Genomic DNA, 24,048 nt, shown 5'->3' on the forward strand with positions numbered 1-24,048 from the left:
TCCTTATTTTTGTTTGGAATACATTTGAATATGAAATGGATTTAGTCTAAGGAACACTTTATAATATGGGCCGAGACCCAAGGTTAAATGAATCTTTGGTCATTCTTCTCTGTAACCACAAGACAAGATCGGCATAGGCCATTGAGGCACTTTCTAATATTCTTTTATAAGCATGTCCATTATCCTTAATAAATGAAGATCACATGAGTATTTTTAGTGTTTTAATTATATTGTGACAGTTTATGATGTTAAATACACAGAGTAATTGGAAATTTAAAAAAACACATGAGTTGTTAAATTTTTTCTGAGTACAGTTGAAGGAAATCTTACAACTGAGCAGATTGGAGTCACTCAGCAATCATTTTTACATATTGCTGGCTTCTCTTTTTTCCCAGCGGCTTTCCCAGATCACTGGTCTTTTAAATCTCACTGCCACTTGCTCTCTTTCACATTTAGCGGCTGATCTTTCCACGTACATAGAGAAAAAAATCTCTCTCAAAAGCCACACCCTAATTATAAGCTTATCTTTGTTTGCAGCCACTGTTAAGTCCTGTCCCTCCTTAGAGGCAAGGGGCCTATCCTGTATTTGAGGCTAACCCTGCTGTCTGTGTTCATGGCTTCTTTGCCCTTCAGCTCTGGGATATCACGCCATCAAATTGGTCTTCACCGGTCTTTCAGATCTTCTCTCCTGCACTGAAACTTTAATTTACCACATGAATATATTCAGATCTCTGTCTTGAAACTTAAATTCATCACTTTGTCAATCCTGAATGTTCCTCTAACTACTGCTCCTTGTACCATATTCAACAACAAACTACTGAACAAAGTTTTATGCTTGCTATCTCCATCTCCACTTCCTTATTTCTGATTAATTCCCTAAACTTAATACAACTTGACTTTTATTTAGAATCTAATTTTGCTCATTCACCATTGACTTCCCAATTACAAAATTTAGTGGAGTTCTTGCATTCTTTGCTTTGTGACATGACTGCCATTTTGCTTTCTTTCATCCTCTCTGAATTCTCCTTTTAAATCTTTTTTGTCTAACTCTTCTTCCTCTCTTAATAAAGTTGTTACTATGCAAGGTTCTTCATTGATCTTTTAGTCTCATTCAGTATTGAGTACTTACTGTGTGCTAGGCTTTGCCATAGGCACTTCTTTTACATTGTTCCTTATAATTTGTAACAACTCATAACTTTCCAGAGTCTACTACTGAGGGGTAGTCATGATTTAATACCAAATCTGTTTGATTCTAAAGCTATATAATAATAGTTTTCAAACTTTTTAAAAAAAATTAACATATAATGTATTATTTGTTTCAAGGGTAACAATCATCAGTCTTATACAACATCCATACCCACCACAACACATACCCTCCCCAGAGTCCATCACCCAGCCACCTCCCCCACCTCCTGCAACCCTCAGTTTTCATACTTCTTAAAGAAACAGAGTGGTTTTAAAAAAATCTTACTTAGGACCTCAAAATATAAACAGATGAAAGCAGAACTACTCTGTTACAGTGGAGGTGACAAATCCAGCTTGGCTCTCCTCCCCATCCTGCCCTAGATGATGCCTAAAGGCACTTACTCAGAATCCAACGACTCTGGGAAGTTCTCTTAAAAAAGTACAGTGATTTATATGAAGTCCCAAACCTGTGTTAACTTTCCTTGTTTTAAAACTCAAGTTTCTAACTTGACCCTGGACATTTTTATCTTTCTACCCGTATGTCTGACAAGTGCCTATTTTATTTTTTTTTGAATCCCCAGTGGAACTTGGCTTCTTTGTGAAACCTCTTCCAACTGTTGTATGTCCTGGTGTAGTGAAACTTCCTAGCCTAGCCAAACTTGGGAGTTCTTAAAGATTACTCTTGCTTCAGTCTCACATATAATTGGATCATTAAGGTCCTTAAGGACATAGCCCCTAGAGGTGCTCATAGTCATATACTTTGCTTCCTTTTCACCCTCTTTTTCTTCCAGTCTGTTTTTCATATGAAGATTTCTTTCTTTTTTTTTTTTTAAGATTTTTTTTTTATGTTGTTTATTTGTCATAGGAGAGAGAGCATGAGCAAGGGAAGGGGCAGAGGCAGAGGGAGAGAAGCAGGATCCCTGCTGAGCAAGGAGCCTGATGTGAGACTTCATCCCAGGACTCTGGGATCATGACCTGACCCGGAGTTAGATGCTTAACTGACTTAGCCACCTAGGTGTCCCTTATATGAAGATTTCTAAAATTTAGGTCAGATTTCATTACTCACCTACTAACATTTTCATGGGTGCCCATTATCTATTTTAAAAAATATTCAAGGCATATAAAGTTGCTTCATATTTGACACTCAGAATACACCCTGTTCTCTCAGGCCTCAAGCCATTGTATACTCTTGTCCTTTCTGGAATACCTTCTTTGCCTCTTGATGGCAAATTATCATTCTTCCTTCAAATATCATCTTATATCTTCTGCAAACATTCCTTTTTTGAGGCTTCTGGTTCTTCTACATTTAAAAATTGCTCATTTTTTTTTAAATTTTATTTTTTATAAACATATATTTTTATCCCCAGGGGTACAGGTCTGTGAATCGCCAGGTTTACACACTTCACAGCACTCACCATAGCACATACCCTCCCCAACAAAGACTGTTTTCTCATTTAACACCTAGCGTAATACTGATACATAGTAAGTTTTCAAGATTTATTAATATTCATTGAATAAGTGAATTCTTTTTTTTATTGTGTTATGTTAGTCACTATAAAATACATCATTAGTTTTTGATGCAGTGTTCCAAGATTCACTGTTTATTTACAACACCCAGTACTCTATGCAAGATGTGCCCTCCTTAGAATAAGTTAATTCTTTCCAAGAAGATCAAAATGTTTAACCATGATCTAGTATCAGCTGCTTTATCTGCTTTATCTGTTAATGAGACAGTGGGATAAAATGGTTTTAAATGTTCCCTTCCAATTTTAGGCTTCTGCATTATTAACCTTACTGTACTACCTGTATTGTCTTTACTCGCTATTCTCTCTTTTTTTTTTTTAAGATTTTATTTATTTATTTGACAGACAGAGATCACAAGTAGGCAGAGAGGCAGGCAGAGAGAGAGAGGGAAGCAGGTTCCCCGCTGAGCAGAGAGCCCGCTACGGGGCTCAATCCCAGGACTCCGGGATCATGACCTGAGCTGAAGGCAGAGACTTAACCCACTGAGCCACCCAGGCGCCCCACTATTCTCATTTTTAAAATAAAACATTTAAAATTTATTTTCGGTAACCACATGTAGGATTGAATAATCTTAAATGCACCTTAAAATGATGGGATTTTATCCCCTTGGTATTTATATAATTTCAATTAAAATTTTTTCCTATCTTTAGTTCCATAATACCTTAGTTTTTACAATTGGAGGCCAGTTAGGGACAAAATATATCAGGAATAATCTTGGTTTGGATTTTGCTTCCTTTTTACTTTTATGTTGATACATACCCAAAGCATAATCTAGGGATGAGAAAACTGTGTCTTACTAATTTTGGAATGACAGGTGGAAATTCATTTTTTTCCCCAAAAGTAGAATTCAAGAAAACAGTAGGGTTCTTTTCTTCCTCTTAACCTTTTAAGGTAATAAAATAAGAAATCTAGGTTTACTGTAAAGAATTTTTATAATATTGAAGCATATTCTGTACATTTAAACTGTTAAAACTTCTGATTTTCAGAATAAGTCATATGTAACTGATTAGAATGTGTTTTTACTTAAAATATTATACCTGCATGTGCAGAGTTATAACACATTGCCAAAAAATGTAGTCTGGAAGCAAAACAGAAAACTGAAAATAATGCTATAATTTTTTAAGTAAGAGGAAAATATTTTCGTTACACATGAAGATTTTGGTCCAAATGGTATTTAACCAAGTAACTTACTAGACTGTTACAGCATTCTATTCTAGAAAAGCTTCAGTTTTGGTAAATCTGATTGCATTAGCATATTACTTATGAAAATGGACATGGATTACTTTTTTCCCAAAGCGATGTTGTGATTTAGCTTTTGAAAGAAAGCTCAAATTTTCTGTGGACTTAAGTATTAAAAGTGCTTCTTAAAAGCTTCAAATTGTTGTGCATTAAGCCAGGATTCTTGGCGTTTTTTCAGATTTTACTACTCATAGTCACTTCTGCCTTGAGTAGATATTTTAGGAACCTGTTTTTACTTGCTAGAAAATAGAATTTTCTATAATTAAGAGAAAACATCAGTTATTTTATCCACTTGACTTTGTCTTTGCTTGTTATTGTTTGCTTTAGAGATTTATCTAAGTTATTGACATGATTCAGATTCCAGTGTATGAAATAGAGCTTTTGAGAAAGTGCTTTGAATGGAAAAATAAATATCTTACAAAAGATCTTGCTTTGGGTGTGTTTAGTTCTGTTTGAATTTCTTGTTTTTCTTTGCAGTCATAGCTGTATTCCATTTTATTATGTAGCTTTAAGTAAAAAAGTGGTTAACACTGAAAGTTTAGGTTATGAGATAGAGGATGTTAATCTCAAACAATTTTCAAATATACCTATTTCAGAAAATGCTCATTTATTTTTTTTTTCCTTTTTTTTTTTTAGTAGGCAGAGAGGGAGACAGAGAGAGAGGAAGGGAAGCAGGCTCCCTGCCCAGCAGAGAGCCGGATGTGGGGCTCGATCCCAGGACTCTGGCATCATGATCTGAGCCGAAGGCAGAGGCCTTAAACCACTGAGCCACCCAGGTGCCCCTCATTTATATTTTAAATAAAGTCATTTTACACTATACATTATATCCCATCTCTCTGTTATTATAGGCATCTTCTGATTTCCAGGAAACCTTATCTTCCTTAGGGACTGATGTGCAGTCTGTCTTCTGTTCAATCCTATGCTGTCTTTCCTCTGCAGCTTCATAATATGTGGTGATAACTCTTTTCATATCCTCTGTATTTTTAATTGCCTTTTGTTATCATGGCCATTCTTTAGGTCTGTATCTTGACTAGAAAAACCAGAATTTTTATTTAATTAAAAAAACTATATACTCTTTGCTTACAGGTTTGGATGAGTTTTTAAAAAGTGATGACTCGGGACACCTGGGTGGCTCAGTCAATTAAGTCACTGCCTTCGGCTTAGGTCGTGATCCTAGGGTCCTGGGATTGAGTCCTGCATCAGGCTCCTTGCTCGGCAGGGAGCCTGCTTCTCTCTCTGCCTCTGCCTGCTACTCTGCCTGCTTGTGTGCTCTCTCTCATTCTGACAAAAAAATAAATAAAATCTTAAAAAAAAAAAAGTGATGACTCTTTAGTGAGTAGATATTTATTTTGTTATCAAGAAACTTACCTGACAGGGGCACCTGGGTGGCTCAGATGGTTAAGCCTCTGCCTTCAGCTCAGGTCATGATCCAGGATCCTGGGATCGAGTCCCGCATTGGGCTCCCTGCTTAGTGGGGAGCCTGCTTCTCCCTCACTCTTTGCCTGTCACTCTGCCTACTTGTGCTCTCTCTCTGTCAAATAAATAAATAAAATCTTTAGGAAAAAAAAAAAAAAAAAGAAATTTACCTGACAGGGAACTTGTAACTATAAATAGCCACAGTACTTACTTAGAGATAAAGTGCTATGCAAATTAGGAGGAGCAAAGAAGTAATTCCACTTGGGCAATCCAGAGGAGGTAGAATCTAAGAAAACTCTTAAATATTTCAAACATAGAGAAGTATAGAGAGTAATATTATTGTTATATATGTAATATATATTAAATATATAGTTCTGTCACCCAGAATTAACAAATGTTATTTTCAGAAGTTCTAAAGGTTAAATCTCTCCTTTCCTTGAACAAAATAAAGGATTTAGAATGCTTAATCTTAGACTTCCCCTTCTACTTTCCTTGTTATTGTTAGCAGTTTGTGGCAGTGGTAGTGGTAGTGGTGGTATTTTTGTCTCATCTTCTTTGGTCCTTACATCCTGCTCTTCCCATTGGGGTTTAATTTTCTTCTTGTTGAAATATCCTTTGGTTCTTTCCTTTTTGGTTCTTTTAGCTCTAAATTCTTCATGTTTTCCTCACATAGTCATCTGCTCACTAATTTTTTTCTCCATCTATCAATAACCAACTGCTTAATCTGTCCATTGAGACTTTTATTCTAAGAATTGCAAAGAAAATGCTTGTTCTTTTCATTTTGTTGATTTCTTGTCTTATGGCATCTATTTCTTTATTCATCTTTTCTAACATGAAATATGTTTCTTTCAGTTTCTCTTATCTGGGCGTGGGAGTCCTGCCATTGATTGTGTCTTCCAACTCTTATAAATGAGACTTATTTCATTTTTTTTTTTTTAAACTGTGCATCTCTTTTTTGTAGGTTTTGTAGTCCCGTGAACCTTGGATTGAGATTATTTGCTTTGGCCAAACTTCTGTTAGCTTCACTGGATCTTGACATACTGTTATTCTTAATTTCTTGGAAATGGAACAGACTTGGGTATTGTGATTTTTTTTTTTTTATGTTTAATTCTTTTCCATCCATGCCCCTAGACTTTGTTGTGACTGTCCCAGGCCAGTGAGCAGAATATTCCCACAAGTTATTTTATAGATGTGATGACATTTTGTAGATCCAATTATATGCAGGGAGCCAACCCCAGTTCTAGCTTCCTACATCTGACAGGATTGAGGTCTTTCTCCTGTCACTGTGTGGGTATTGAATCACTGGTACCCAGCACCTTCCTGAACTTCCAAGCGCTGCTTATGCTCTGATTTTGAGTTCCTGTATAATTTCTAGCACCTGAGAGTTTCTTTTCTTGCTTTTAAGCTTATTTTATTGTTTTTGTTTTGTTATTCCATATATAACATTTCTTTGTGACATAGTTAAGCTTTTCATGTCTTTGTTCAGAATTGAGGCACTGACATTTGAACCATGGCTTTGGAAGACAGGCAATGGTGAGGGCATTCCAAGATAATGAAATAGCTTGAGCAAAGGTATGAAACGAGTAGTTATGATGCTTTCATAGAGAATAACTGAAAACCTCATGGTTGGTTTGGCTTACATTCAGGGTACATGGAGACGACTAATGGGAGATACATTTGGAAATGTGGGGATTGGAATCATGTACACTAGGCCTTGAATGGTAGGCTAAGGAACTTGGACTTTATTCTCCATACAGCGGAGAGCCAATGAATGTTTATTTGTATGAGAGTGATGCATAGCTTTGCCCTAGGAAGATTAGTATGATAACCAGGAATAGATTGGAATGGAGAGAACATCCTGGAAATAGGGAGACCGGTTAAGAGTGTATTAACTGTAGGACATGGAAGAGGCAAAAAAGAGCTAAAATTAGGTAACAGTAGCAGCTTTGAAGATGACGTGAGATATAAATAGATGTTTGTAGAGAGATACTGTATATAGATTTCTCATTGGTGTGCAGGGGGAAGAGGATTCCAAGATGACCCCAGGAGTATGTTGAAACTATTAAGAGAAATTAAGAAACACAGACATAGGGCTAGGTTTGTAAAGGAAGATTAGTTCAGTTATGAAAATATTAAATTTGTGGTGCCAGTGGGACACCCAAGTATGAAAGGCCACCTAAGCAGATAAAAATGCTGGACTGTAACAAAAAAGGGCAGAAGACCAAAAGATAAGATTTGCAGGTTTAGTAGAACAGAGGTAATAAATGAAGCTATAATTTCAGAGATAGTCAAGAATAGAAGATGAGAAATGCCAAGAAGAAAACTAGTAATTAGGAAGCAAGTGGCAGAAGAGAAATTTGAGAAATCCTGTGTGAAAGTGGTAAGAGTGTGACCCAAATTATAGGCATTGTTATAGAAATCACAAGCTGGGATGCCTGGGTGGCTCATTGGTTAAAGCCTCTGCTCAGGTCATGGTCCCAGGGTCCTGGGATTGAGCCCCACATCGGGCTCTCAGCTTGGCAGGGAGCCTGCTTCCTCCTCTCACTCTGCCTGCCTCTGCCTACTTGGGATCTTTGTCTGTCAAATAAATAAATAAAATCTTAAAAAAAAAAAAAGAAATCACAGGCTAAGAGCATTTTACAGCTGGACGCTATCTCCAAATTTAGAGAGGTAGAGGAAGATTTTGAGGAGGATGAGGACAGAACAATGGTCACTTAATGGTGAGAGTCAAAATACAGGATGTGAGAGAGGAAATAATGTAGCAATTTAGCTTTTGAAATAAAACTTACTAAGCTGAATTAGTATTTGTGAAACACAGATCTGTACATATGTCTATGTATATATAAATGTATATGTATGTATGTATGTAACTTTTTCCCATTGCCTTTAAATATAAAAGTATTAGCATCCTTGGATTATTATTCTATTACTCTGTGATAAAAGATTAACAAGCAGGACTACTCTTTACCTTTTGTCTAATTTAAAAAATGTAAACAAAACCTCCACTTGATTCTTTATACTTAGGCTACAGCAAAATGGGGAAGAAAGAAGGCAACACTATTATTGTTGAAATAGATGTGGGAATGGACAGTAAGGTCACAGAGTTGGGAAAGGAGAGGTATATATTAGTTAGCTGAAGGTAACACACTTTGAAAATTTATTCCTTGTGAGAGTATATACTTTGTATTAATAGTATCAAAGAAAGTATGTAGGGTGGTCAGGCATATATAGTTTATTGAATATCTGTTCTTCACCAGATGTATTACATACATTTTCTTGTAATGTTAATCTGCATTTCTTCTAAATTACTATGAGGTATTATTGTCTCCCTTTTGCAGATGAGGAAATGAGGATGGAAAAACTAAAGCACTTTGCAAATCATAATATTAGTAATTGTACAAGGAGACATTCAAACCCAAATGTATCTGTTTCTAAAATCTTTGTCCTTTCTACCAAACCATCATGTCCTTATGTACTTATGTGGGGTACAGGGAAGAAAAGGGAATGGTAGAGGGGAGAAGTCTGAAGTTGTTTATATTTAACTTAGAGAGTTTGCACTCAGCAAAAAACACCAATAGGGAGAGTCCTTCTGCAAACTTAGGAGGGTGTTTAACTACCATTGGACAGAGAGAGGAATTGGATTTGGTTTATATATCTAGACTGTTACCTTAATATTAGTCACAGAAAGCACTGTATGTTTCCTTTTGGTAAAGAAATAGAAATCTGCAGCATTATCATGGGGGAAAACTTCAGAGTATCAGGGCTTTGCGTGAGGTCTCCTTGACCACCTAACTGATTTCATCTGCCACTTTATTTTTGCAGCTTTAGTAGATAGCTTTTTAACTACTGATCAATACTTAGACTTGCTATTTAGATGTATATTCTTCAAAGATTTCCCTGCAAATAAATCTGATTTTATTAACTTCTCCCATCTTAAATTAATGTATTGACCTTGCTTGTAAACCAGTACAGAGAACAATGTGAATGTAACATATTTAAGTTTTTTTTGTTTTGTTTTGTTTTGTTTTGTTTTGTTTTGTTTTGTTTTAAAGAGAGCTTGTGCCCATGGGGGTTGTGGCAGGGAGAGAGAGAGAAACTCTTAAGCAGTCTCCATACCTTTGGTGGGGCTTGATCTCATGACCCTCAGGATCATGACCTGAGCTGAAATAAAAGTCTGATGCTTAACTGACTGAGCCACCCAGGTGGCCACAACATATTGCAGTATTAAACATATTTTAAGATGAATAATTGTAGTTAACATGAATTATTACAAATGAAATAAAAATAGTAACATTTTATGAAACCAAGGCCAACTAAGAATGGTTTGGTGTTTGCATGCAGATTATTTACTAGATTAATGGCAGTTAAAGCTGTGACTATGCTCTTTTGCACTACTTTTTTTTTTGATATTTCATACATAGAAAAAAAATATACATATTTTACAAAGAGTAATAATAAAACAATTGCTGAATTGTTCCATTCTCATTGTTTCTCCCTCCTCTACTCCTTCAAGTCCTGTATTTTGAATTCCACTCATTAACTTAAGAGATAGAGCATAACCAATGCTGTAGAAGCCTTCTCTGTGTGCATTTTTCTTCTCTTCATTGTGGTCCCACCTCACCTCACATCAGGGATTCCGTCACCCTGAATGGGCTGATTATCATTTGCTTGCTTTTTTTTTTTCCCCCCACTTTTTGGTCATATCTATATATTCCATGTGTAGTTTGCATTTCCGAATTTTATGTAAATGGACCATGCAGTACATATTTTCTGTAACTTATTATTTCTGTAACTTATCTCACAGCGTTGTATGTGAGAGTCAACAGTGTTGATACTTGCATGAAGATGTATGTCCTTTGTTTTCACTGCTGTACAGTATTTATTTGCCCGTTTTCCTCTCCGTGGACATTTGGATTGTTTCTTTTGTTCTTTTGCTATAAGAAACACTACTGCTATAAATGCCATGAAGAGAGTCTCTGGAGCCTTCCTAGATGGAGAAATCTAATAGGTTTCCCATCTCTGTGTCTGCTATTATTATCTCTTCAAAATTACAAGAAGGAGTCAGGTACAAGTAGCAGGTTCTTACTCCTTTCCAAGCAGTTTACACCTTCCTTCTACCTCCTTTGCAAGTCTATAGGAAGAGAGCGCATGAGGTATTGGTAGGGAATGGCAGTATTTGCATTTACCACACCTGAACACATACCCTTCACTTCAAAATATCTTGCCTTCTATATTAGTCAGTTGTCTAGAGAAACAGAACCAGTATGAGAGATAGATGGATGATGGATGGTAGATAGATAGATAGATAGATAGAGATATTTATTATTAGGTATTGGCTCATGTGATTATGGAGGGTGAGAAGGCCCATGATCTGCTGTCTGCAGGCTGGAGACCCAGGAAACCCAGTGGTGTAGTGCAAAGGCCTGAGAGTGAATGATGTAGATGCCAATCCAAGTCTAGATGCCAGTCTGGAGCACCAAAGGGCAGGAGAAGATCGATGTTCCACCTTAGTCAGGCAAACTGAATTCAACCTTTCTCCATTTTTTTGTTATTCTCTGGTCCTGAACAGACTGGATAATACCCACTCACATTGGGGAGGGCCATCTGCTTTCCTCAGTTCATCCATGCTAATTTCTTCCAGAAACACCCTCACTGACTCACACAGAAATGATTTACCAGATAATATGGGCATTCATTGGCTCACTCAACATAATTTTATGTTTACACATAATATTAACCACCATGGTTTCTTTTGTCATATCACTGTATGTTTCGTTCTCTAGGCCTTTGCCTTAGGCCCTTCTCTCTCTTCTCATTCTGTCCTCTCTCCCTAAATACTAGCATCTACATGATGGTTTCAAATACCATCTAACTACTAATAACTCCCAAACAGTTAATAACTTCATCCCATAATTTTCTTCTTAGCACTTGGCCCATATACCCAGCTGCCACTCTGTATCTCTCTTCTATAATCACTTCAGACTTAAGTCCAAAATTAAACTCATGATCTTTCCGTTCTCTTCTTCTCCACCCCAGTTTGTTTCTCCTGCAGTTTTCTGTCTCTGTGAAGGTATTTTCCCTGTTCTATTTGACTAGATAGCTGGGAGTTGCTTTTGCCTCACTTTCTTCTCCCCTTCTCTTGCCCCCATACCTACTAGTTGTTTGGGTATTTTTTGTTTGTTTGTTTTTGTTTTTGTTTTTAAGATTATTTATTTATTTATTTGACAGAGAGAGAGAGCGAGTGCACAAGCAAGGGGAGTGACAGGGAGAGGGAGAGGGAGAAGCAGGTTCCCCACTGAGCAGAGAGCCCATCTGCAGGGCTCCATCCCAAGACCCTGGGATCATGGCCCATGCAGCTGCTTAACCAACTGAGCCACCCAGGTGCCCCTATTCAGTTGGTTTTTAAATGTCTCTTGAAGCAGTATTTTTCTTTATTTCCTCTGCTGCCACCCTAATCCAGGTACCATGATCTTAAGCCTAGAATAGAGAAACTCTAAAGGGTCTTTCAATAATCGACTCCTCCTTTTCTCCCATCCACTGTGTAGCCAAAGTAGCTTACATTATCAGGTTCCTAACAGTAACTTTCCAATGGCTTCCCATTGCCCTTTCAATAAAATTCATAATTCTTAACATTTCTTTTGAATACTTTCTGCCAACATCTCTAGCCTCATCCTGAGCCACCTTTCCTGCATATTTCCAATATGTGCTCCAGCTCCTTGCTGCTACATTCTTCCCTCCACTGGGTTACTAAGTAACTCTTCCTCATCCTTTGGGTCTAAGCCATCCTTTGGGACTGTCATTTCCTTAGGGAGACCTTTTCTGAACTTGTTCATGTTGTCTTCCTTTTAATCTACACCGATAGAGCCCTGACTTTCTCATTCATAATATTCGTTATTTAACATCTTTCTTCCTCTGCTGAATTACAAGGTCCATTAGAACATGGAGTTTGCTCTTTGTTTTATTCTCAGAGTTGCTTCAATACCTGGCACGTAGGAGACACTCAGTAATTTTTTTTTTTTTAAAGAAGGTATGAACTGCATACATACAAATTTCTATATTTGCCTTGCCCACCCTTGGGGAAAAATTACCATCCTGTCTTTATAAAGATGTGATGAAACTTCTGACATGCAGCTGTTACTAACATGGAATTTATAGTAAAAAAAAATTACATTAGACAAGCCAGAATGAGGCACTAGAATTTTTAGGAACTTAGAAACTAGGATATTTATTTTTATGATCTCTATTATATTTCTACCACAGAAGTGATAGCTCTTGTCCCTCCCTGGGATATACAAAATCTATGTATGATTTGTTGTTTTTATGTTTTTATGACTGATATGATTTGTTTATTTTTAGATTTTTCATGAAATTTTGCCTTCTCTCCTCTGGTTATCTTGATTAAATTAATGAGTAGCATGTTTTAAGAATCAATAAGTAAAAGCATTATTTATACCATTTTTCTGCTTAATCTCATTTAAGCATATAAGAACAATACTGAAATTAGTCAAACATATTATAACTGAGATAAACATCTAACTTTGAAGAAGATATTTAAGACTTACTGCTACTGTGCATTATCTGTTTTCATGGCTCTATTCAAGTTTATCTGATCACACCTGATTCCTGAGATACTCTTGTATTTATCTGTATTATACAGATGGAGTGTGTCCTTAGGGGTCTGTCATTTGAGATATCCAGAACTATCAACAATATTGTTCATAGAATATGTTACACTTAAGCAGCTATATCTTTTATGCATTCAATCATTTTTCCTTTCACTATGTAACTTTGGTAACAGCTACCCTGTCCTCAAAATGCCTAGTGTGTTATTTGGTAGCAATAAATTGCACACTTCAATTATAATTCAGAAAGGCTTATCTGAGCAATCTGTATTCAGCTGTACACTTGGGCACTGCATGTGGCTTTTAATTTCCAAATCTGAGCTTTGGTATTCAGATGGCCTAAATGTCTGGAATAAATTGGTTACTGGATTCTCAAGTATATTAGTATAGATCTGAAATAGCTTTAATAATTAGTTTATTCAAGTTGTGTTCTCATTTGCAGGTTGGATAATGAAGTGAAGAGTAATCCCATGACTGTGGTTTGTGATATTTTGGTTTGAGTTCATGAAGCCTTGGTTGGTATTTTATAACCAAACTGCCCATTGAATTATGGACAGTAGTTCTGACTTGAAGTGCTTTCCTGAACATTTATATTGGAGTATATGATTATCCGTTTCCCCCTGTAGACAGTTTGTCTGTTATTCTGTCATCATGATTAGGTTAGGACACCTGAGCACTAACCTCTGTTTTCAGAATATTTCTGCTTTTTAGTGATAATTGAGCATACTGTTGTTTGTTTTTAAATCTATTGAGATACACTTCACGTTGTTAATGTAAATCTTTTTTATAGCCTTAGCTGAATACAGTAGCTCTTGGTCTTGACATCTGAGATCAGCTGGTTCATGTCTCTTAATGGCACTTAGATTTGAATTTTGTAGGCTGGGAGGCAGAACTACTTGGAACTGGTCTGTTTAATGCATGGTGGCTTTAAATTCAGGCTTAAAAATGGGCCCACTTATAAAAAGAAGGTCTTAATCTCTGTAGAGTTCTCTCTAGAGCAACACTATGAAGTTAAAAACTTTTGGACTCTTTTTTTTTAAACCATCCATTGGTCTTGGTAATTTGAAGTGAAGGAAACTAATATGAACTTCACATTTTCATTTCAATTTGAATTCCAAGATTCTTTGATTCTCTAGAGTCAAAGTGTTTCAAGGGTTTTCATGAGGAAGTTATGACTGGAGGGGAAGAGCGCTGCCTCTCGGTCTTGAGTGACAGCCCCTGCCCTCTGCCCCTAGCTGAGAACTCAAAGCATTGTTGAATAGCACTGAAATGAGCTGAGTCCAAGACTTTTAGCCAGATGGTCGATATAGGGCTTTTAAAGGAAGGGAAATAGTAAAAGTGTAATCTCAGAGGAACTCTCTTATGTTAAAGAACTGAGAAAATGAAGTCTTTCTGAAGCTAAGTGTAAATTATACCACCTTCTTTGAGAGCAAAAGCTGCTAAATGTAACAGAAGAAAATGACAGTGCAGAAAATCAAAGTTCAGGAACAAACTTTCAAGTGTGGTTTTTGAATGCTTAATCCTCTCTTACTCCTCTCTCAGGATCCATTGCCTCCTTTTCCTCCTCAAGTCTGTTTGAAAGGGATTTGGATGGGTAATGGCAAAGGAAGGCAACTTTAGACAAAGTATACACTAGGGCACAAGATACCTTTGTAGAGGAATTATCTTAGACATGCTTTTGAAAACATACTCTTTTTTAGTCTTATTAAGAAAATAATCAAAGGTACGATTTGTAAAACTTTGAGTTTAGTCTGCTTTCAGTAAAAATAAGGTATAGATAACAAAATAAGCAAACCTTTTTTTTTTTTCTTTCCTCGTTTCTGCTTATAAGATTTACAGGTATTTAAAATAAACCCATGAAAACAGAAATACTGTCCTGGGATTGGCTAAGTAGTCAGAGCAATTACCTCTAGGCTCCAAAGTCCAACTGAGCTTGACTTTTAGAAGTAAATTTGGCTAAGACTTCTTCCTCATTCTGTTCTATAAAGGTGTACATGAAATGATACTGACCTTTGCCAGAAACCCCAGGAGTCCTATTCAGTGATGTACTTGTAATGGTCATGAAAAAATTAAAACAACACAGATGTGGATTAATGGGAGAAAGTAGACAAAAATGCTAAATTCTCATTGTGTGGTTTCAATGTGTCAGATCCTTTAAAATACTTCAGTGTACCACAATAATTAAAGGGTTTAAGAACATTAAAATACCTAGAAAATAAAAGCCAGCAGTTGAGTAACGAGAATGAACTATGTTTTATTTTTTTAAATTGGAATTAATGTAGGTTGCCATGGTGAAAATAGATTGAAATATTTAACAGTAACCGTTTTGTGCAGCCCTAGAGATCAAAAACAGTAATGTAAATAAGTAGGTCTTTAAAGAATATACTCACAGGCATGCTTAATGTAAATGATTGCTAGAAGAGAAATGCATTTTTTTCAGTGCTACACAAAGAAATTTTTACTTGATTTTGGCAGCAAGAATCTACAACTTAGCATTAATAACTAAAATTTTAAAATATTTGCTCATTGCTCTGGATTATGACTGTTTAAGAATTACTATTTTCAAACACTAATTAATCATTTTAAATAAACTTTTTTTATACATTTATGGCATCAATGAGTATGGCTGTTTATTACATTTTACCTATAAAAAGTTGAACTGTTTTATATACTCTTTATGGAAACAGTGCACAGTCATAAATTAAAAGATGCAACTGTTTTGGATATTTTACTGGTGGTCCTGTGTTTTCCTGCCAGCAGTGCAGCTGTTTCAGGTTTCTCAGGATAACATATAAAAAGCTGTATGTACACTGCAAGTTTATGCTTGAATTGCCAAGCCAGAGATGGTATGATTCAACTTTCCCAGAAGCAAGTTGTACCAAAATGTGATGAATCAAAACAACCAGTTGCACAGTGGTTTGTATTACAGCTATGAAAAACAATTCTGTTTATGATAGTTGGCTTCTTAAGGTTGACAGACATTCTCCTGTCGTACCCGATTTTTACCATGAGTGAACAGCCATTGGAGCTAAGTTGTGCTTTTGATGGTCTGAGGAAAGGAAAAAGGGTAATATGGCGGTATCTGGTGTATGGATAAAATTTACCTGGAAACTCATACTAGGAATGGAATGTTTCATTTCTAAGATACCTGTAAAAATATTACTAAATATTACTTATTTGTGTGATAGTTATTGAGTTCTCAGTGAAGAGAAATTGATTTTATCCTGTTCCAGGTTGATTTTTAGACTTCTGAGATGACTTATTTAACACATCATTTCTCATGCATCATATCTTAATAGTGGACATATTATTGTGTCCTGGGATGTAATAAGCAGATACTTTCTTTGTGGTAGATTTGGTGAATCCCTGTTTACGTCCAGTGGGACCTACGGTTCTATCAAGAGTTGGACAATGAAATTGGGATGCATCCCACCAAGGTTTATAAGATGGGATGTAGAGAGAAAATACTAGAACTTTTGTTGAAATATTTTTATCTCCTCCTTTAAATATTTATAATATATTTTATAATATACTTCTTTATATTATATATAATTATATACTATATAACTGTTAATACAATAGGTATATGGTTTATAAATAAGTACACAAATTTTGGAGTAGCACGCTCAAATATTTTTACTGCTATAAGTATACTATCAAAAGTTTGTGGGGGGGGCACCTGGGTGGCTCAGTGGGTTGAAGCCTCTGCCTTCAGCTCAGGTCATGATCCCAGGGTCCTGGGATGGAGCCCCGCATCGAGCTCTCTGCTCAGCGGGGAGCCTGCTTCCCTTCCTCTCTCTCTGCCTGCCTCTCTGCCTACTTGTGATCTCTGTCAAATAAATAAATTAATTAATTAAAAAAAAAAAGTTTGTGGGGAAACCAGGGTGGCTTAGTCAGTTAAGCATCTGACTTGACCTCAGCTCAGGTCTTGATCTCAGGGTCGTGAGTTTGAGCCCTGTAGTAGGCTCCACACTGGGCATGCAGCCTACTTTAAAAAAAAAAAAAAAAAGTTTGTAGATCATTGCTCAGTAAATATTAATTTCCTTTCTCCTTCACTTTTCCCTTTCACCCTTGGCAGAAAAGCAAAGAATTGAGTTAACACCTTGATTTGTGGTAGTGTGAATAAATTATAGCCAATTCTGGGAGCTTATCCTGTGTCTTACTTTGACCACTTTTTCTATTTGGCCTCTTACATTGCCATATATTTTTTAATCACACAACCTTATTAAACATGGATACAAATGAAAAACAGACTTGTTATTATGTTAGAAATAAGAAGTTGCTCATGCATCAAGACTTTGACACACAGGAAGTTTGAATGAATGAGTAGAAAAGTTTCCAAGTTATTAAAATGTTCTGGTACCTGATTTATTCATTTGCCATAACCGTAATTCTAAGGCGGATGAAGCTCCTTTACTTCCTGAGGCCTGAAGAAACAATGTGGTTTCTTAAACTAGGCATTAAAGCAGAGCTGGAAATATTTGTTTTCCAACAGTGCTGTTAGTCATGCTAACAAGTTGACCTTCTTTGGCTAAGATTGTCCCATATTTTAGGCCTCTTTACCTTTATCAATGTAGAAAGTTTTAATTGCTAAATAATATATATATGATTGAAGAAAAATGGTACACTGTCTTTTGAGATCAGTTCAGAAGACTTTTGTATTTACTACTTGGGACATTCTGTTGAACTCAGGCTGTCAGAGATTTCTTGAGCATGTAATTTTCTAAGGTTTCACTTCCTGTGTGGAAGGAGACAATACATTTTTGTAATGCTGAAGTATATTTGAAGTAACTAGTATATTCTCTTCTCCCTCCTCCTCCATTGAAGTATTTATTTCATAATATATTTATGTAAAGTATTCAATATTTATGTAAAAATATTAATACAATAGTATTATGATACCGGGTATTTATTTACTAAGAGTATGCCATGAGGTGGGGCACCTAGGTGGCTTAAAGCTTCTGTCTTCGGCCCAGGTCATGATGCCAAAGTCCTGGGATCAAGCCCTGCATTGGGCTTTCTGCTCAGCAGGAAGCCTGCTTCCTCCTTTCTCTCTTTGCCTGCCTCTCTGCCTGCCTCTTGTGATCTCTGTCTGTCAAGTAAATAAATAAAATCTTAAAAAAAAAAAAAGAAAGAAAAAGAGTATGCAAGGAGGACAATAGCAGTTAGGTATCCAAACAACAACCAACAAAACTAAGTTCTGAAAATTGGGAACAGTGAACATTTTAATAGCAAGTATTATTTTTAAAACCTCCTTAAGAGCTGTTTTTAGATCTTAATGTAATTTGCTTTATAATTTTGTTTAACAAACTGGTTTAGGCACTCTATATATATAGTCAGTGTGTTTCTTTTTAAAAGGTAATAATGCATTTAAGAAGTCTGAACATTTCAGTCTCAGAATTCTGCTTTAAAACGTGAATCAGTTTTATTATTATTTTTAAAAATGTTACCAATTTATATATGCTTTCTGTGTCACTGTTACACTTTTTGTTTTGTTTTAGGTATTTAAACCATGTCAGAGCTGCCTCTCCACAGGACCTTGCTGGAGGCTATACTTCTTCTCTTGCTTGTCACAGAGCACTACAGGATGCATTCAGCGGGCTTTTCTGGCAGCCCAGTTAACCTTTATTTCTCCTTTATAAGATTTGGACCTAGGAGCCGAACCAGGGAGCTACAAAAGAAAAGCAGATGTGTAAAAATATAGCCATGTGCAGCTGCCCAGCAGCAGTACTCCCACTAGCAGCTGTGTTAAAGTATTTATAAGAGAAAATTTCAGAACTAAGTTGAGCAATATGGTGGATAAATATATGTGAAAAAGATTTATTTTTTACTTATATTTTTCTGAGAGGGATTGAAGCTGTAAACTTTATCTGATGGAAGATATGAATAATTCACCTATGTATGCTTGAGGTTGACAGACTTGTAAAATCTTTTTAAAAATAAAGCTAGACTTTATATTAAGTTCTGTGGTTTTTCTCTTATTACAGTGTTTTACTTGAACACATTTTAAAATGCCATTTTGAATACGACATTTAGTGTTAATATCCAAGTCTGTTATTTTCTCTCATAAAATGTTCTTTTTTTCCCCCTATATTCTTAATACTAGTCCAGACAAGTGGATATATTTCCTTCTGCCAGCAGGTTGTGGCAAGTAAAACTTGACCTATGATAATGCCACTCTCTTGATATTAAGGACTCAGTGCCTGTTTTGAGCATGGAAGGTGAGATAAACCTTCATCAAGGTATTATAGTTCCCAGCTGTGAGCCACATTTAGGATAAACCAGACTAGAGTATTAACCTGCTTTTAATAACAAATTCAAAGAAGTAAGTTAATAAAATTTAATACTTAAATGGCACCTTTCACTTCAAATATGAGCTCATTTTATGATGAAACCTTGGAGACTGGAATGGATACATTTTAAACAAAACTTCTCTGAGTAAATTGCAGACTCTGATTCAGTTTCTGTTAAAACTTCAAGGGCTTTTAGTAAACCCAGGATTTTGCTTAGAGTTGGCAGTAGAGAGGATGGATATTTGTAGCATCTCAACCTTATATGAGGCTGTTACATAGACCACTGGGCATGGGACATAGTTTCTCAAGGAAATTAAGGGATTTCCCATCAAATGTCCCTTATGACAGATGTTAATTTTATGGGAGGAAAATTATGTGAAATAAAATTTGTGGTTACATTAGGGTGGAATATCCATATTTAACAACTGCAGCTTATTTGCCTAAGCAGGTATTAATTACAGGGGTACATCTTTATCTTTACAATATGGTTGACCCTTGAACAATGCAAGTTTAAACTGTATGGATTCACTTGTATGTGGATTTTTTTGGTATGGTACCAAAAATGTGTTTTCCTTATTATTTTAACATTTTCTTTTTTCTAGCTTATTGTAAGTATATAGTGTATAACATACAAAACATGTATACTTGACTATTAAGTTTGTGTTAAGGCTTCTGGTGAACAGTAGGCTATTAGCACTTACATTTTGGGAGTGTGGGAGTCAGAAGTTATATGTCAGTTTTCTAGTGTGTGTGTGTTGGGGTGGAGGAAGTACAGCTCACCCTTGAACAGTCTTTGATAACTAAGAAAACCAAGGCATCAAATAATTGAGTAGGCTCAGATCATATACACGTTAGTAAAAAGCCAGAATTAAAACTGTTTGTTTTTTATTTTTAAGTCTAGTTCTGTCTGTACTTTACAGGCTGCATCCTATTTTTCATATCTATTAGCATTCCCATCTGAGGATTAGGATTTTAAGTATAGTCTATACATTTGTTCAAAGAAGTGAGAACATTGACTTAAAGTTAAGACTTTGCTGTACAGTATCCAGTCTTTACAAAAGAAATACTATTATTTGTTCTCAGTACCTTGTATAATGTATTTAAGTGAATGAACTAATTAATAGAACACTTTAAAGGCTTTTAAAACAGTTTTTGAGCCTACCTCATTATTGTGGAAATTGCCTGCATCTGATCTGGCAAATAAATTGAATTCCAAAACCTTTATACATTTGTAGATATTTTGCTCTTATTATTGCCGTACTTTGTTCAATAGGCCAAAGAAGTTGTTAATTGACCTATTAGATGAAAGAGAATGGTGGAAGGTAACAATGACAGTACACTAAATAACAGAAATACTCTAAATTGATGAGGTTATCCCCTATCCCCCAGTGATTTTTCCTCTCTCAGAGTCAAAAGGCTGCACAAGTCTATTATATACATCAATTAAGTCTTTTAACATTGTACAACACTAGCCCAGAAGTAATAGCTAACAACTGCTGAGCATTATGTATGCGCCAAGCACTGTGCTTCATGTATTGTGTATTCTTACTTATCTTTACAATGCTAGTATTTTTTCCCCCATTTTAACAAATGGAGAAGCTGAGGCATAGGGAGGTTAACTAACTTCCAGAAGGTTAATAGAACTTAAAAGTAGCAGAGTGGATTTGAACCAAAGTGGTGGGAGTCCATGCTTCAGAGATGAGTATCAAACTGGCAAGCTTATAAACAACAGCTCTGTAGAACCAACTCTGAGTAATCAAACTTCCTAAGATTTCCAGGAAGTTTTACAGATCAAGTGACTAGTTATTTTATGGCATATAAGTGACAACAACTTAATAACCTTATTTATATCCTTGAGAGAAGTTCTGAGAAATTCATTATGTAGAACCTCATTTGTCCACTAACTACCTTCCTTTTAAACAGATATTAATGGTATTGAATACATTTACATTATAGTTGGGATGCACTATTAGTGTTCCTTAATTTCATTCAATAAATATTTGACCTAAGCTTCTCTTAGAAATTATCCTTAGACTGTTAACTGGTGGTAATTATTTCAAAATCCAATTAAGGTGGCAGGAAACTTGTCAAAAAGCTAAAAACATTTAAAAAATTGTATCCGGTGAGCTCTCCAGCTGTCATTTTTTAGTGGACATCAAGAGTTCACTTACCAGGTATCATGTTAAAAACTTTAGGGTAGGCCTAGATTTAAATAATGAAATAATCATACATGCACTTAGCCACTCTGAAGGAAAAGGGGGAGGAGTTAAAATGTTAATAGAGAGACTGGATGTTTGACTAAGTAGAGGCAAGAATCTTATCACTTTCCATGTATGAATAAAACATCATTTGTATCCATATTTAATATTTATAACCTAGCATATCACTGTATAATACTAGGAAAAAATTCTTACTCCTACATGAAAATTAAAATTCTCTTCACCTAGATCAGGCCAACTGTGGACCATTGACCAAATCCAGCTGCTGTCTTTTTCTGTATGCTTCATGAGCTAAGATTGATGTCTACATTTTTTAAGGTTGAAGAAAGCCAAAATCATATACTTTTTAACAAGTGAAAAGCATGATTTTCAAATTTCAGTATCCGTAACTAAAGTTGTTTTGGCATATAGTGTTTATGTATTGTTTATGGCTCTTCTGGGGGGCTACTGCAACAGAGTTGAGCAGCAAAAAAGACCTCATGGCTTGGAAAGCCTAAAATACTATCTGGTCCTTCACCGAAAGCTTTCTGACCCTTCACCTACATACTCCTCACTTGGAGGGGAGGGAGGAGAGGAAAATTAGAAGTCCCAAACTGGTAATCCCTGGCTGAATTAGCCCCCTAGGTCTTGCAGAGGAGAGGTTTGGTTGAGTTTCAAAAACCATTTTTAAGTGCCTTTAGATAAGGGATGAAAGCTCCAATTCATTACTTTCCTACACTTCTTACCATTTATTGCCTTCACCAATTTATATTACTTGCCTCGCTTCTGAAGGCATTTGAGTTTATAATGAATGATTTAATGAGTGGTCCTCAAACTTTTTTTGTAGGACCAGGCAGGAAACATTTTAGGCTTTATGATAAAATAATTGGTACAATGTCTTTAATGAACAAAATTCAAAATATAATTGGGTATATGTAATTACATTGTTTGTAACTCCTTTTGTGGGGGAATAACACTTGTTCCTTTAATTGGGGTTCCAGGTGTTTCCTATCATCAAAATCAGTTGTAAATGATCACCTGTTAATGGTTATCTGTAATAAGATTTTACACATTTTATCTCTAAAAATGTATTTTCACACAAATAGATACTGCCAAATACTGGCATCAGTCCAGAAGCATAAGATTTTAACTGGGCATATTCATCACTTGGAAGGCATTTGTAAAACCTGTTAGATTCTTCCCTTGATATTTGCTTTATTGTCATTACATAGTACATTAATCACTTCCAATTTAAGGTAGAAGCTCAATTATAGGTGAATGGATTTTGAAATATGTAAATTTCCTTTCTTTGCATTTTCACCAAGGTCCTGAAAATGCTGAACACAGAAAATGTATCCACTGCTAATTTGAGGGAAATCTTTAACTTTTGATAGCATGAGAAATCTATAACACAAGATACCGTGATTCAAATGTCAGTTGTTGAAATGACCAGTTTCACAGTGAAGTTGTTTGCCTTATAATTATAGGTTAAAATCTTTAAGAAATACTATTATGTCATTAGCAAAAGCTAATTTCCGGAGCCTTTCAGTGTTCTAGAATGTTTAAGAGTGGTTCCTCTTTTTTTTTTTTAAATTTTGTTTATTTATCAGATAGAGATCACAAGTAGGCAGAGAGGCAAGCAGAGAGAGAGGGGGAAGTAGGCTCCCTGCTGAGCAGAGAGCCGGATTTTGGGCTTGATCCCAGGATGCTGGGATCATGACCGGAGCCCAAGGCAGAGGCTCTTAAGAAAAATTTCAATCTTGACCCTGAACTCAAAAAACGTCAAACTTCACAATTGCTAAGAAAATCAAACTTAAGTTGAGCAGTTTCTGACAAAATTCAATCATGGTTAGAATCCATGAAAGCAAATGAAATTCACCATTGACACATGACAGTTCAAATGTCTTCTGCAGGGTACTTGCTGGTGAATAATAGAATGAATAACCACAGGTTTTAAATATGCTACACTTTCACAAGCTTTATATATTTTTCCAACTAGGTCTTTTTCTACCTTGCATATTTTAACCACTGGGTTGTAACACATCATAGCAGATGCCACTTTTGGTTGTACAGAATTGTTTTCTCACCTTCTTTAAAAATACTCCCCCTAGTTGTTCCATGCAGAGTATTCATAGAAGCTAATTTTTCAGTAACTTCAGACTAAGCACTGATGTCTCAAATGAGACCTGACCAGTATTAGTAACATCTGTCAACTCAGCAAGAGTCAAGCTCATTTACTTTAATTGACTTGACTTTGCTCACAAAGTCCTAAACTCTTTGAGCAACTGTTCTTGCCCAAAGGCCAATAGTCCTAAACAAATTTTCTCTGGATACATTTCTTTGGCTGCTGCATTAAAATACAATGAACTCACCATCAGTAAATGGCTTTCCTAGCTTGGCTTATAAAAGTGTCACTTGGAGACTTACTTTCAAGTTGTGCCCTCATTTTCAGTTTTTATTTTATGAAGAAATTCTATGTTCAGATATTTCCAGATTAAATTTCTAGTTTTTCTGACAGTTGCTTGCTTGTGAGGGAAATCTATGATGAGTACCTCTATCGGTAATGTCAAC

At 35.8% G+C, this 24,048-nt stretch overlaps 1 protein-coding gene across 2 annotated transcripts in view; it reads left to right on the plus strand.

Annotated features, from left to right (window-relative positions):
* Window positions 1-18,946, plus strand: part of LOC111161373 (MNAT1, CDK activating kinase assembly factor) — a 209,836-nt gene extending 190,890 nt beyond the window's left edge. The window contains exon 8 of one of the 2 annotated variants that reach the window (XM_022524991.1): window positions 18,488-18,946. In XM_022524991.1, the coding sequence (XP_022380699.1) occupies window positions 18,488-18,608 (121 nt within the window). In that variant the 3' untranslated portion in view covers window positions 18,609-18,946. The remainder of the gene's footprint in view (window positions 1-18,487) is intronic. The other variant, XM_022525000.1, reaches the window with a different exon arrangement.
* Window positions 18,947-24,048: the final 5,102 nt, after the last annotated feature.

Source organism: Enhydra lutris, unplaced genomic scaffold (assembly GCF_002288905.1).
Source record: "Enhydra lutris kenyoni isolate GAN:26980312 unplaced genomic scaffold, ASM228890v2 scaffoldscaffold4, whole genome shotgun sequence".
Lineage (NCBI taxonomy): Eukaryota > Metazoa > Chordata > Mammalia > Carnivora > Mustelidae > Enhydra > Enhydra lutris.